This window comes from Puma concolor, chromosome B1, assembly GCF_028749965.1.
Source record: "Puma concolor isolate L17-30 chromosome B1, mPumCon1.1.hap2, whole genome shotgun sequence".
Taxonomy (NCBI): Eukaryota; Metazoa; Chordata; class Mammalia; order Carnivora; family Felidae; genus Puma; species Puma concolor.
This window is the reverse complement of record NC_141670.1, coordinates 163943132-163957578: the sequence shown is the minus strand read 5'-3', so window position 1 is coordinate 163957578 and position 14447 is coordinate 163943132. Positions and strand designations below refer to the sequence as shown.

Sequence of the window (14447 nt, the reverse complement as noted above, 5' to 3'; positions counted from 1 at the left end):
TCTAACAGGATAGCTGCTCAGTCTCTTTAGTCTGAGGGGGGGAGGGGAGGGGTGGTGAGGGGGAAGGAGGATCTTCTGCCTTGTTGCTCCTTACAACCCTTGAGACAGGTTGAATTCTTAAAAATAATAATAATAATAATAATGAAGCCAGAAGTGATAGAAACACACTGCAGCCTTTCAAAATAAACTGAACTTACACAGCGTTCAGTGTCATTTGTCAGTCTTTATATCCCCAGTTCACATTCTGTCTAGAATGTTAATGCTGCGGCACCCTTGGAGGAAGTATGGCATTTTGCGCAGTTTTGTGCACTTTCACAGAGTTGATTGAATTTTGTCCCTTTCTCTGCTAAGGGAAGAGACTGGACTGGTTGCATGAGTGTAGGTGATGGAGAGATGCTATCGCCCGTCCCTAAAATAAGCCAAGCAGCCTCCTGCTTTTCCACCAGCGGTGTGAGAGTTCCGGCCCAGGCACACCCCCCCTCGCCTTCCTGCGCTCTGGCACATTTGTGCGAATTCTTCACCATGCCTCTTTCTCCTGCAGCGCTGCGTTCTGAACTCACAGTGGCGGCTGCAGTCCTGGTCCTGCTGGTGATTGTGATCATCTCCCTCATTGTCCTGGTTGTCATTTGGAAACAGGTAGATATTTTCTTCAGAGAACGAAAGATACGAACAAGGAGAAGCACAGTCTCGTTCAGTGCTGGGCACAGAGAAGGAGCTCAGTCGTTACGTGTTGAACGAAAGTGTCGCTCGGTCCTACTGTGTGTGGTCGCCTTGCTGTAGTTAAGCTTTGGTGCCTTTGGACTTTGGTAATTCACCAGCTAGTTGTCCCGGTCATTTACAGAAACCGAGGTATGAAATTCGTTGGAGGGTCATTGAATCGATCAGCCCTGATGGACATGAATATATTTACGTGGACCCGATGCAGCTGCCTTATGACTCTAGATGGGAGTTTCCAAGAGATGGACTAGTGCTTGGTAAGCGCCTACCCGGCTGATCTCCCAAGACTCCCTTTTGATTTCTACGTAACTTTACTTTTTATAGCCTTGTGCAGGAATAAGGGATCTGGGCTTGCTTAGCAAGAGCTAGGCAATGGAAATTGGCCGTCAGAAGTATTTTTGTCTTGAAAATGAGTTAATTGCATCACCACAGTAGTTTTTGGGTTTTTTTTTTTTTAAATCTTGTCCTGTAGCAAATTATGGTTAAAGAAAATTTTACAAGAGGAGAAGAGAATATGAGGAGGTCCTGCCAAAGATAACAATCAAAATGGCTTTGCTTTGGGAATGACACAAATTGAAAATGAGGCGAATTTCAGTGACCGAAAAGAGATGAGAAACGAATGAGGACAACCACAAAGGGTATTTTAATCCAGTACACTCTGAGGATGTATTAGATACTTCTTTAGAATATACATATTTAATAGGTACTTTTTTGGGGGTGCTCGGGTGACTCAGGCAGTTGAGTGTCTGACTCTGATTTCGGCTCAGATCATCATCTTGAGGTTCGTGGGTTTGAGCCCTGCGTCGAGCTCTGCGGTGACTGCCTGGAGCCTGCTTGGGATTCTCTCTCTTCCTCTCTCTGCACCTCCCCTGCTCTCTCTCTCTCTCTCTCTCAAAATAAATAAAATAGGTACTTTTCAAAGCGGAACGTGTAAAAATAATCAAGCCAACTTCTCAACTATTGCAATCTTGGGCTGAGACCAACTACATGAAGCTTTAGTCCAAGGGTTTTTTTTTTTTAATTTTAAATCATATTCAGAATGAATGAAAACAAGATAAAGACAAATGAAAGAGCTAGAAGTTGTGTCATCAGGAATATGCTAACGGTATGTACTTCGGAGGATGCCAGAGGCAGTGTTTAATTATCCATTTGTCTCATTCCAGAGTATGGCAAGGTTAGGTCTTCTTAGAGACTTACTTAAGCTGAAATCAAATATGGTATCCTAGCTACTTCCAAGTTCAAATATTACAGCTGGGAATTTAGCTTTCTTTATTATCTCTCTCTGCTGCCAGTCCCACCCCACCACCACCCCCTAATTTTACAAAATGGAGCGAGGAACTTAAAGTAATAAAATGTGGTGGAAAAGGGCGACATCCCTAATATGCTAAGAGGCATTTCTATGTCTCTCTCTGCTCCTGTGTATTTCCAGGTTGCTAGGGAAGCAGTACCTTTCTGGGTGCAGCTTCCGACAATGAAAACATTCAGTCAGAGTTGCTGCTGGCCGGGGTGCCTGGGTGGCTCAGTAGGTTAAGCGTCCAACTCTTGACTTCGGCTCAGGTCATGATCTCATGGTTTGTGAGTTCAAGCCCCACCTCGGGCTCTGTGCTAACAGTACAGAGCCTGCCTGGGATTCTCTCTCTCTTTCCCCCTCTTTCTGCCCCTCCCCTGCTGGCACATGTGCTCTCTCTCTCTCTCTCTCTCTCACAAAATCAATAAACATTAAAAAAAAAAAAAAGAGTTACTTCTGGCTATTAGTCCCTTATGAGCTGAGTCTTTTCCTGGTTTGGCTCTGCGTGGTGGGGCTGGCCACTCTGGGAAGCATTCCTTTTTAGACTGCGAGCTCTTTGGGGGCACCTGAGTGGCTCAGTCGGTTAGGTGTCTGACTTTGGCTCAGGTCATGATCTTGTGTTTGTGGATTCAAGCCCCGTGTTGGGCTCTGTGCTGACAGCTCAGAGCCTGGAGCCTGCTTCCGATTCTGTGTCTCCTTCTCTCTTTGCCCCTCCCCGCTTGTGCTGTCTGTCTCTCTCTCTTTCTCTCTGTCTCTCTCAAAAAATAAAATAAAACCTTAAAAAAAATTTAGACTGTGAGCTCTTTAAGAGTGGAGACAGCAGCTTCCATTTCCTTTTGCTCCCAGGGCGTGTTTAGCCTTTGTTGTGCCTGGGCTTTCTGACAAGCAGGCAGCTAGGACACCAGCCTGAAGTTTACTTCGTCATTCCTCGGAATCAGCGATATCTTGAGTGTTGCAGTCTTTCCAGTGGATAAGGACTTATTGATGCAAAAGATGCCTGTGGAGAACAGAAGGGTAGCGAGGCAGGGGGTTTTGGGTGAGAGCCACAGAAAACGAGCACATGGGAGCCTGCAGTCTGGCCCAGCGCTGGAGCTAGCCGACAGGATGCTCACCGCAGGGAGAGCTGCACCCTCCTTATTCCTCCCTGCGTTTTCCTTTTCCTTGCAAATGTTATTTGACAAAAGCAATCGTGCTAATGTCCTTCCCCGTGGGTTCGGTGCTGGTCTTGACATGGTGACTAGGAGGAATCATTATGCTTACTCCACGCTGGAAGAATGCCCCCGCTGTGCCCCCGCGAGCACTGGCCATGGGGACTAGAACTGAGGGGACACCACCGTCTGCCTGAGTTAGTGGTTCTGATCGCCCACAGGTCGTATCCTGGGATCTGGTGCGTTCGGGAAAGTGGTCGAAGGAACTGCCTATGGATTGAGCCGGTCCCAGCCTGTCATGAAAGTAGCAGTAAAGATGCTAAAACGTAAGTGCCCCATCCTGGGATTTCTTCGAAAATGGAGATAGTAAGTGAATCGTTCCAAACCCCACAGCCAGTAAATGCCAAACTTAGGACTAGATCTTGGTTCTTTCGACTCCAGGTTTCATGGGTAATTAGACTGTTTTCTCAGTCGGGTTATTTAAATTATTCTTGTTGCCTGTATGATGGAAAATCAAGGGTTGTTATTTTTGGTGACTTCTTTTTTCCTTGAAGACTTGAGATTAGTTATCAGTCTAGACCAAGTCACTATGTGTTTCTCTTTTAGACCCTTCGCTAAATAAAATGATATCCAATCACAGGATTAAAGCCATGTTGCTGGCTTTTTCTGGGAGGTAAATCAGTTGAACTGATATGTGATTTATTTCTTCAACAGCCACAGCCAGATCCAGTGAAAAACAAGCTCTCATGTCGGAACTGAAGATAATGACTCACCTGGGGCCCCATTTAAACATTGTGAACTTGCTGGGGGCCTGCACCAAGTCAGGTAGGTTTCCTGACCTGGGGGTAGGGATCTTTTATAGATCTATAGTTGGGAAGACTGCCCAGGATTTTTTTTTTTTTTAATGTTTATTTATTTTTGAGAGAGAGAGAGAGAGAGAGGTGCAGAGAAAAAGGGGAACAGAGGATCCGAAGCAGGCTTTGCACTGACAGCAGAGAGCCTGACGTGGGGCTTGAACTCACAAACTGTGAGATCCAGACCTGAGCTGAAGTCAGACGCTCAGCCGACTGAGCCACCCAGGCACCCCCTTTTTTGTTTTTGTTTTTTAAAGTTTACTTATTTTGAGGCAGAGAGAGAGAGCCTCCCAAGTGATCTCATGACTGTGAGATCATGACCTGAGCAAAGTCAAGAGTCAGATGCTTACCTGACTGAGCCACCCAGGCTCCCCTGTCCAGACTTTTTTATTTTATTAAAAAAAAAAAAATTTTTTTTAACGTTTTATTTATTTTTGAGACAGGGAGAGACAGAGCATGAACGAGGGAGGGTCAGAGAGAGGGAGACACAGAATCCAAAACAGGCTCCAGGTTCTGAGCTGTCAGCACAGAGCCTGACGCGGGGCTCGAACTCACGGACAGTGACATCATGACCTGAGCCGAAGTTGGACGCTTAACCGACTGAGCCACCCAGGCGTCCCTGTCCAGGCTTTTTTAAACCCTCCTTCTCTCCCTGCAAACATGCCCACAAGTATAAGTCCGTGAATGGAGTTGCCTGGATTCCACTGAATGGAAGCTCATTGTTTTTGAGCGATATCTCTCGCCAGCGCGCACAGCATTTCATGACTTTTCTCTTCTTCATTTTCATACCCATTTCTAAACTGGCCTTGGTTCCCACAGGCCCTATTTACATCATCACGGAGTACTGCTTCTATGGGGATTTGGTCAACTATTTGCATAAGAATAGGGACAGCTTCCTGAGCCGACACCCAGAGAAGCCAAAGAAAGAGTTGGACATTTTTGGGCTGAACCCTGCTGATGAAAGCACACGGAGGTGGGTGCAGAGGGACACGTTGCTGTGAATCGTTGTGTTACAAGTGGGGAGAACCCACGTCGCGATAGAATCCACGTCTGCAGATCCAGGGCTGGCAGGTGGCAAGAGTCCAGCTCCCCTGCCCATCATCCCGTGATGGTGACACGTGCCGGTACATCCCATGACACGGTGCTGGTGTTTTGGGCCAGATATCACCTGAGGAGACCTGAGAGGTTTGAATGGAAGCAAAAGTTGGACTCATTCTGGGGGCCAGTTTGCTGTTTTTGTGTGTTCCACTTAAGACCCGTAATTGCAGCTATGAATCAAGCCACTGGTAGTGATCGTAACTGCAGGAACTTACAGGCGGCTATAAAGATCTCTGTAGATTTCAAGTTCCGTAAGATCGGAAAGTACAAGTTCCCTTTGTATCGAATTACTCGACGGCCACCAAACTGGCACTGAATTTACGGAGTAGCAGGAAACGTCTGCCCGAGCCATGTGGTCGTGTGGTCCGGGTTTGTGGCCTGTTTATTGTAAAACGGAGCAAGAATAAGGACAGACACACCTGAGTAGATGACCCGTTTGTTTGTGTGATTACTGATTAATGCTCATCTCATCTACCAGACCACCCCACGTGAAGGGTACACGCTGGTTTTGCTTTTGCTCACCCCGGCCGCCCCCCTACTCACCACACTACCTTGCACGCGGTAGGCACCTGGTCGTCCCCTACTGAATGTTGAATGACCACCCCCGAGGGGCACCCTGAATCAGGTTTCTTTTTCTGTTTTTACAGTTACGTTATTTTATCTTTTGAAAACAATGGTGACTATATGGACATGAAGCAAGCTGATACCACACAGTACGTCCCCATGCTGGAAAGGAAAGAGGTTTCTAAATACTCGGACATCCAGAGATCGCTGTATGATCGCCCGGCCTCGTATAAGAAGAAATCTACGTCAGGTAAAAGTGTCAGTGTGTCCTCTTTGCCTCTTCTAGTGCCTTAACGATTCAGATATCCCCTGCTCTCCGCAAGTTTTGTTCGTGCCACTCTGCTTTTATGAAAGGCCCACGTGAGTATTTGTTTTCGCCTGCCGAGAGAAACCAATCCAAAGAGGATTTGCTTCTTTGCTTTATGCCATTTTGGCTTGCAGAGGGTTTCATAGGCATGCTCTACTTTAGGATAGTGGTAAATTCTCAGAGGAAGGTGAGCAGGTGGGGTAAGTCAGACTGTGAGGCTGTGGTCCCTAAATGCAGGTTTGCACAAGTGGGTCTGTGACGTGCCTTCAGAACTTTCTGGGCTATGACTTGAAAGGAAGAACAAGAATAAAGACAAACTTAATGCAATGCATTTTCATTTACTTGAAATGTAAAACTTCTAAGGAATTATTTATTCTGATATAACGATCTTCCTTTTTTTGGTGTTAGTGTGTGTATGTGTGTGTGTGTGTGTGTGTGTGTGTGTGTGTGTGTGTGTGTGTTTTAATGAAAGTATGGGGGTAATTGATGTTTTTCCCCCCTCAGTGCCCTTACTTGGTAAATTTAAAAGTTGGCTACCTTATATTGGTTCCCAATAGTATTTAAAATTTTTTAATCACATAAGTCTCTGATATCGATGAGTTCAGTAGCCCTTGCTTTTGGCTTTGCTAATATCCACTTTGTGACAGAAGCTGGAAGGTAGACAATTTAAGGTTATATTTTCTGACAAGGGTGTTGAGTGTTTGTACTGAACGTTGTTTGAAGGAAGATCCCGTCTAATCTTTCAAAACAGATGAACATGTGGCATAGTGGCATTGATTTGTGAACTCCAGGGAGCCTAACCGATGCCCATAGCAGATGGACTACCCCACTTCTGCTGCGGGGAGACCCTTCCAGGTCCCCGTCTAATCCCAGGCTTGGAGAGGGGAGGACGTCCTGCTGGGTCTGAGGTTGACCAGTCTCTCGATTTTGTGTTCTGGGCCTGGGCCCTCCCCTTGGTCAATGCAAAAAAGTGTTGAGCTGCCATGGAAATTATTTTGTAAATCACTGATATGCTCTGCATGCTTGCGGGGTTCTTCAGTGAAAGGTACAAATCCATTTAAAAAAAGAATGTGCTTGTTTTGCAAAGCTCCATACATGAGAATATTTTCCATTGCTGCAGTTCCAAGTTCCATTCACTCCTCATTGCCAAATGGGGGAACTTCCAAGCCCTTTTAAAAGATTAGCCAATGAGAGCTGTCGGAACAGTGCTTCCTCTCCCCTCCCGTATTGTTAAAAATAGTTTACATTGCTTCCCAGGCTGGACCTGGCTCCAGATGTCAGGGGAACCTGATTCATGCTCAGCCCGGGCCCTGTTGGCAGGCACGCCCCTGATTTCTGGCCTTCTCCTGGCTGGCTGGAAAAATATGAATGGTTGCACTACTCTTCACTTGCCTGAAAGCGTTCAAAAAGAAATGAGAACGGCTGGCCTAGATTACCTCCTTCCTCGAAAACCCTGGGACCCTTCCAGAGGGGACTAACTGGGCAAAGTGGACAAGCTGCAAAAGGAACTAAACGCAGAGTCAATGGCACTGACCTTTAAGATCGTTCCCTCTAGTCTGACTGGGGCTTGCTTTAATACAGGAAAGAAGCCAAATACTATGAAGGTGGCTTCAACAAGAAAAGAGAAAGGCAATTCTTAGAAGCTACTTTTTTTTTTTTAACGGTCATTTATTTTTTAGAGAAAGAGAGAGAGAGACACACACACACACAGAGTATAAGTGGGGGAGGGGCAGGGAGAGAAGGAGACAGAATCCATCCAAACAAGGCAGGCTCCAGGCTCTGAGCCGTCAGCACAGAGCCTGACGTGGGGCTCGAACTCACAGACCATGAGATCATGACCTAAGCCAAAGTCAGATGCTTAATGGGCTGAGCCACCCAGGCACCCCAGAAGCTACTTTTTTGAAGGGCCCTCATGTATATTCATCCCGTAAGATTTAAAGATGACTATGTGACTTGCTAACTAAGGTTGAAAAAAGAAATATAGGAGGCAAACAACAAAATATGTGTGAGACCCCATTAGACTGGTCCCTATGGACACACACACACACACACACACACACACACACACCCCAGATATATATTTCTGCAGGCATACTTCTTTTTAATGGTAGAACCTCTGTGTGGTTTGCGTCCCCACCTGCGAGGTCTGGAAACACTATAGGAAAATAATTTTAGATTTGTTCTTTGGACAAGCCTGCGCAGCCCTGTGGGAGAGCCCCCCGTGGGTGACGTTTCACGCTGTCCTCCAGCACCAACACACTTAATTCCTTTCCTGCAGACTCGGAAGTCAAAAACCTCCTCTCGGACGATAACTCAGAAGGCCTGACTCTGCTGGATTTGTTGAGCTTTACCTATCAAGTGGCGCGAGGGATGGAATTTTTGGCTTCCAAAAATGTGAGTATGTTCCCGGAACGGAGTTCTCTGTAGATCCGGGCCTGGAGCGTGGTAGGCCTGGCAGAGGCTTGTAGCAACGGCTGCTTGCTTCTCCCTTCCCTTTCCCCGAAGTGTGGCGGGGCGTCCGGTCTCGTCAGGCGTCTACTCTGCTCCAGAGCCTTCTCCTTCGTGGGGGTGGCCGGGATGAGAGCCTGCAGGCCGTGAGCTCTTTGCTCCAGGACAGCCTCCCTGAGGTGTCCCGGGCAGCCCCAAGCACCACCACGAAGTGGCCAACCTTGCAGGGGTGAGGTGGTCTGGCGGCAGATGGACAGACTCTGTTGTTTCTTCCCTTCCCACGCAGTGTGTCCACCGGGACCTGGCTGCTCGCAATGTCCTCCTGGCGCAAGGGAAAATCGTGAAGATCTGTGACTTCGGCCTGGCCAGGGACATCATGCATGATTCAAACTACGTGTCCAAAGGCAGCGTACGTGCTTTTTGCCCCCGTTTGACTCGCTCACCTTTCCTCACCGAAGCTCTGAAACTAGGCATTGCTTCTGGCCATTCAGTGTCCATATATGTTGTTAAATATTAAAAAAAAAATTTTTTTTAATGTTTTATTTATTTTTGAGACAGAGAGAGAGAGAGCATGAGCAGGGGAGGGGCAGAGAGAGAGGGAGACACAGAATCCGAAGCGGGCTCCAGGCTCTGAGCTATCAGCACAAGAGCCCTACACGGGACTCAAACCCACGAATCTTGAGATCATGACCTGAGCCAAAGTCGGACGCTTAACTGACTGAGCCACCCAGGTGCCCCTTAAACATTTTTTTTAAAGTTAATTTATTTATTTTGAGATAAAGAGAGCATGTACGTGTGCATGTGCAAGTAGGGGAGGGGCAGAGAGAGAGAGAGAGAGAGGGAAAGGGGCAATCCCAAGGAGTCTCCATGCTGTCAGAGCAGAGCCCGACGCCGGGCTTGATCCCATGAGATCATGACCCGAGCCGAAGTCAAAAGCCAGACGCTTAACCGACTGAGCCACCAAGGCGTCCCCAGCGTCCATATTTTAATGTGGAGCCTGCAAGATTCATGAATGGGCTCCTGGGACCAATACGGAAAGCGCAAGGTCTGCAGCCAGACTGCCTGGGTGTGAGTACTGGTTCCAGCGCTTACTACTGTGGGGATTTGGGGCAAGTGACTTGACCATTCTGTATCTTGGTTTCCCTATCGGTCACAGCGACCTGATAATAGTACCCATCTCCTGGGTTGTCTTGGGTGATTCAGTCAGTGACTTTAAGTTAAATGCTTAGGGCAGTGCCTGGCACACATGAGCCCTCAGCAAGTGTTAGCTATTAATGTGTTGGATTCGAGCCCCGTGCTGGGCTCTGTGCTGACTGCTTAGAGCCTGGAGCCTGCTTTGGATTCTGTGTCTGTGTCTCTCTGCCCCTCCCCCACTTGTGCGCGCTCTCTCTCTCTCTCTCTCTCTCTCTCTCTCTCTCTCAAAAATAAATAAACATTAAAAAAAAAAGTTGATGAATCTGTGATCTCCCCATGAATTTCAGAAGGCTGAAGGTTGCTAATGTGGTTCCTTTATATTGTATATCTGCTTCAGTCTTAGTATTTCCACTGGAGTTTGTACAGCCTCCCAAAAGAAGCTGCAAAATTATCATAACATCATATTTATAGTGATAGGAAATGAATTTCTTAAAATTCAGTAATGTAATTGGTTCTCAGATCACTGGATCTGTTTCGAATTTTGTTCCTAGGAACACCGGCAAATAGGAGAGACTGGTCCAGTCAGGGCTTTCGCTTTTTGGGTAAAACATTCAGGATTAAATATTTTCAAATGTTATTCCTTGGGAGGACCTAAGAGGCCACATCAACTATCCATCATTCATGAAATATTTATCGAGTACCCACCGGCTGCCAGGCACTCTCACGAGGGTGGAGAACACAACCCTGGACAAAAAAACACAGGGAGATACTTATGTGGACAAGGTTCTCGGTGCAAGTTATTATTAGTCCAAAAAGGACCCCTACTATTTCCGCTGCTGTGGGTCATTGGTGCGTATGCTGGATTTAATTTCCTCCCTCCTTCCATGCAGACCTTTCTCCCTGTGAAGTGGATGGCTCCTGAGAGCATCTTCGACAACCTCTACACCACGCTGAGTGACGTCTGGTCTTACGGCATTCTGCTCTGGGAGATCTTTTCCCTTGGTACGGGCCTGACATCTCTGCTCGCTTGGGTCGTTTTGGAAAAACACTGGGAGGGAAACACTGTGTTTTCCAGGCTCCAGGGTGTTAACAATGTTAAGATACCTGCTGTGAGTCAAGTGCACTGCGGCAGATTAAATCACACATTGAGCACTTCTGGTGTCAGGAGTATGCCCGTGCAGACAGCCAGGAGTTTTGGGGGGGCTGCACCCTCACGTCTGGCCTTTGCCCCCCCCTCCTTTGGGCTGTGCTAGAATGACTTTCTCCCACTAGAGATGTTCCTGAGCACACCCACTCCCCAGCTGCTTTTTCACAGGGTCTTTGGGTTAAGTGGGTTCACCAGTGGTTATCGAGGCTCAGGTGAAAAGAAGTGTGGCCAGGAAAAGAGTGTGATTCCCCTTCCTGATCATCTCTCTGGAGGAGAAGAGCCTCCTAGTCATTGGGTTCGTCAGTCACCAGGTCCCAAACAACACAGGTACCCTGTGCTGCCAGGTGAGGGCCCTGAGGGAGGAGTGATTCATGACCCTGACCTCTGACAGTTCATCTCGGATAAGATAAGACTTACACATAGCAATAAATGGGGTGGTTCTGATTAAAATTGTAATGGAAGAGAAAAGGGGAAGGAGTTTTGGAGTAGTTTTGGAAGGCTTTAGAGAGGAAACTAAGCTTGTTCTGACTGTGGCCATAAAAACGGAGATGTTTCATGAATTCTGTTACCTTAATGTGGTAGTGAAGGGTTTCTTCCCTGCCTGGTCTCCTTCTGCGATCCCATTTGTCCCTGCTTGGATGTCACTGCCTCATCCCGGTGTGTGGCTTAACTGAGGCTCACAGTCTACTAAAAGCAGAGAATCACCTAGATATTTCAAGCCTCAGCTTTGACTTTTGCTCTAATTATTAAACATTTTTGGTGAGAATGATTTTTTTTTTTGTAATTTTTTTGGCTTTAGTGATTGAGAATTTCTCTTCCTTTTCTATTTTGCTTTGTATGTGTAGATCCAGGGATCAGAAACATTGAAAAACACTTGTGTGCTTTTCCTAAGATGTAGCGTCTTTGCCTAGGGTGTCTGGACTTGACCAACCCAGAAGTCCTGGTTACCTTTACGATTCCGGGCAAGCCCGTGAAGTCAAGGAGATGGTAACCCTTCATTTCCTTGCAAGAACCAGAAGTCCAAGTGGGGATCCCCAAATGTGTTCTGGAGGTGCCGTATGACCCCGAGTGTCTCAGCAGTGTAACACACGCTCGTTAATCCCGGTTGTTCCCTTTGGTTTTCAGGGGGCACCCCGTACCCTGGCATGATGGTGGATTCCACTTTCTACAACAAGATCAAGAACGGGTACCGGATGGCCAAGCCTGACCACGCCACCAGCGAAGTGTGAGCCCCCTCCCCATCTCGTGCGCCTTGCGTTCATGCCCGGCGGGCGTGTGGGGTGGGGCGGGGGTGCCCTGACACTCCTCCCTGTGCCCACTCGGAGTTGTGTGCTTCCGCAGCTATGAAATCATGGTCAAGTGCTGGCACAGTGAGCCGGAGAAGAGACCCTCCTTTTACCACCTGAGTGAGATTGTGGAGAATCTGTTGCCGGGACAATATAAGAAGGTTTGTCTGGGCCCCTCCAAGCTGGGTGGAACGGCACGGGCAAAGGGAGAAGTCAAGAGCAGGCAGTCACGCGAGCGAGCAGCACAGTTCAACGCTGTTTTAAAGGAACGTTTCCAAAGGGGAGGAAGATTGTTTGATCCAGTGGCCAGGGCTTTCATGGCGTGCTCCCCCGGCCCCTGGTAGCGATGATGAATGAAAACCCTCCCCTCTCCTCAGGGCTCCCCTTTTATCTCAAGTGTGCGACACCTGTAAGCACTTTATTCTCCAGATGTTCGAGTATCTGAAGCTACCGTGCAGTTAGAAGTCTCAGGGCATCCACAGCCATTAAATCGCTAATTTGAATGCACTTAAATCCATGTGAAATTGGCTTTCACCAGCTGACTGGAAGGAACAACCTCAGCTGTTATCTGTGGCTCCAGCTGGTTTTTTGCGGAATAGGAAGCATTGTTCAAAGGAACAAATGTAATTTCATGGAGCCAAGCAGGATATGTTAATAAATGAAACAACTTTCTGCCAAGATGCTGTGAAGGAGCCCCAGACACAGTTGTATAATCAATGCAATTTCTAAGATTCAGGTTCGTCAGTATGTAGAGTCTTCATATCTATTGCTTGTCCTTCTCATAGAGGAGCAGCGTTAGGTCGTTGCATGCTGAACTGGGCGTTAAACACTTGTGTCTATTGATTATCTCACTGCCCGTTACAACTCCCACAAGTGAGGCAATGAGGAGGCAAAAGGAAATTAATGGTGGCTCAGTCAAAGATGCCCTGGCTGGTTAAGTAAGATGTATGGGTGGGAAGAGACTGGAATTGGTCTGGAAAAATGAAGTCTTTTTAGATCCAAGTTCTGTAAGTTTTGAGTTAGATTTCTCCAACATTTAAGGGTCAGGAAGGTTTCAGGGGTGGTGCTTTCAGTGGAAGTCCTTGTCCCCTCTTATTGAGACCCATCCAAGCCCTGAAGAGACTATGTATTGGGACCAGAAGGCTCCCCACTAGTCCCAGAGAAGGGAGTGTGTGTGCATGGAGGTGGGTGGGTGGGGGTGGGGAGGGAACCCAGTCATAGCTACTGACTCAGTGAAGGGGTTCATTGTATCTTTTTTAAAACAAGTTTATTTGGGGAGCGACAGAGAGAGTGGGGGAGGAGCAGAGAGAGAGAGAGAGAGAGAGAGAATCCCAAGCAGGCTCAGTGCTATGCGGGGCTCAAACTCAATAACCGCGAGATCATGACCTGAGCCAAAACCAAGAGTCAGTCGCTTAACCCACTGAGCCACCCAGGTGCCCTGGGGCTCATTGTATCTTAAGGAGAATGAGAGATCCCATTGGTAGGATGGCAGGAGATCTCTGCCATCAGTGGTCCTTTCCCCGTGTCCCACATCCCTGGGATGTGACAGTTGACAGCTGACTCTCCTTCAGTTGTCTCAACCCCGCATCTGTGCGGTAGCTTGGAAACACAGACAGTTAAATAATAGTTCTGAGTGTCCTTTCTGCAGTTCAGTGGGTGACACTTGGTTAACCACGTGAAACGCATATCTGCAGAGCTACGAAAAGATTCACCTGGACTTCTTGAAGAGCGACCACCCTGCCGTGGCGCGCATGCGCGTGGACTCAGACAACGCCTACATCGGCGTCACCTACAAACACGAGGAAGACAAGCTGAAGGACTGGGAAGGCAGCCTGGACGAGCAGAGGCTGAGTGCAGACAGCGGCTACATCATCCCTCTGCCCGACATCGACCCTGTTCCTGAGGAGGAGGACCTGGGCAAGAGGAACAGACACAGGTAGGGCCTCCTGCAGAGCTCCCCTCCGCCCCCCAGCGCCCCTGAAGGAGGGGAGCCATTGCCCTGGCGACATCAGTGCATCTGTTCGAGGGGAGCGGTGGCCTCTGAGGGGTCTGTTTCCTTATATAAATGCTTCCCAGATGCTCCTCATATCTGCCCCGTGGGGCTGGGGGAGGTATAGGGCAGGCAGGGTGGAGAGTCTTTGACCGGAGTCCTCGGGTGTTTTGATCAGACTGTCGCAGCTGCTCTGATTATTGAGATACTAGAAGCCTCTCTTGCTGTTTTCTGCACTGGTCATGGAACGGAGGAGAGAGCTGAGAGAGAGGCCAGACTGGGCTATTGGATGCTTCATCAGTGGATCTTACCCCTAGCTGTAAGCTCGGATCACGTGGGGAGACTAGAAAACCGATCTACGCACATCACCCAGACCAACGAGTTAGAATCTCTGGGAATGGGACCCAGGCACTTCCTGGCTGATTTGTTCTTCCTTTTTAACTTTGTATAATGGAAGACTTCTAAC

General features: G+C 47.9%; 1 protein-coding gene across 6 annotated transcripts in view; it reads left to right on the top strand.

Annotated features, from left to right (window-relative positions):
• The window catches only part of PDGFRA (platelet derived growth factor receptor alpha), a 51613-nt gene that overhangs the window by 28258 nt on the left and 8908 nt on the right, over positions 1-14447 (top strand). For all 6 annotated transcript variants that reach the window (XM_086705041.1, XM_086705044.1, XM_086705047.1 and 3 more), the window contains exons 11-22: positions 542-636; positions 842-974; positions 3375-3479; positions 3868-3978; positions 4827-4980; positions 5753-5919; positions 8255-8370; positions 8711-8833; positions 10449-10560; positions 11831-11930; positions 12047-12152; positions 13686-13927. In XM_086705041.1, the coding sequence (XP_086561167.1) occupies positions 542-636; positions 842-974; positions 3375-3479; positions 3868-3978; positions 4827-4980; positions 5753-5919; positions 8255-8370; positions 8711-8833; positions 10449-10560; positions 11831-11930; positions 12047-12152; positions 13686-13927 (1564 nt within the window). The remainder of the gene's footprint in view (positions 1-541; positions 637-841; positions 975-3374; positions 3480-3867; positions 3979-4826; positions 4981-5752; positions 5920-8254; positions 8371-8710; positions 8834-10448; positions 10561-11830; positions 11931-12046; positions 12153-13685; positions 13928-14447) is intronic.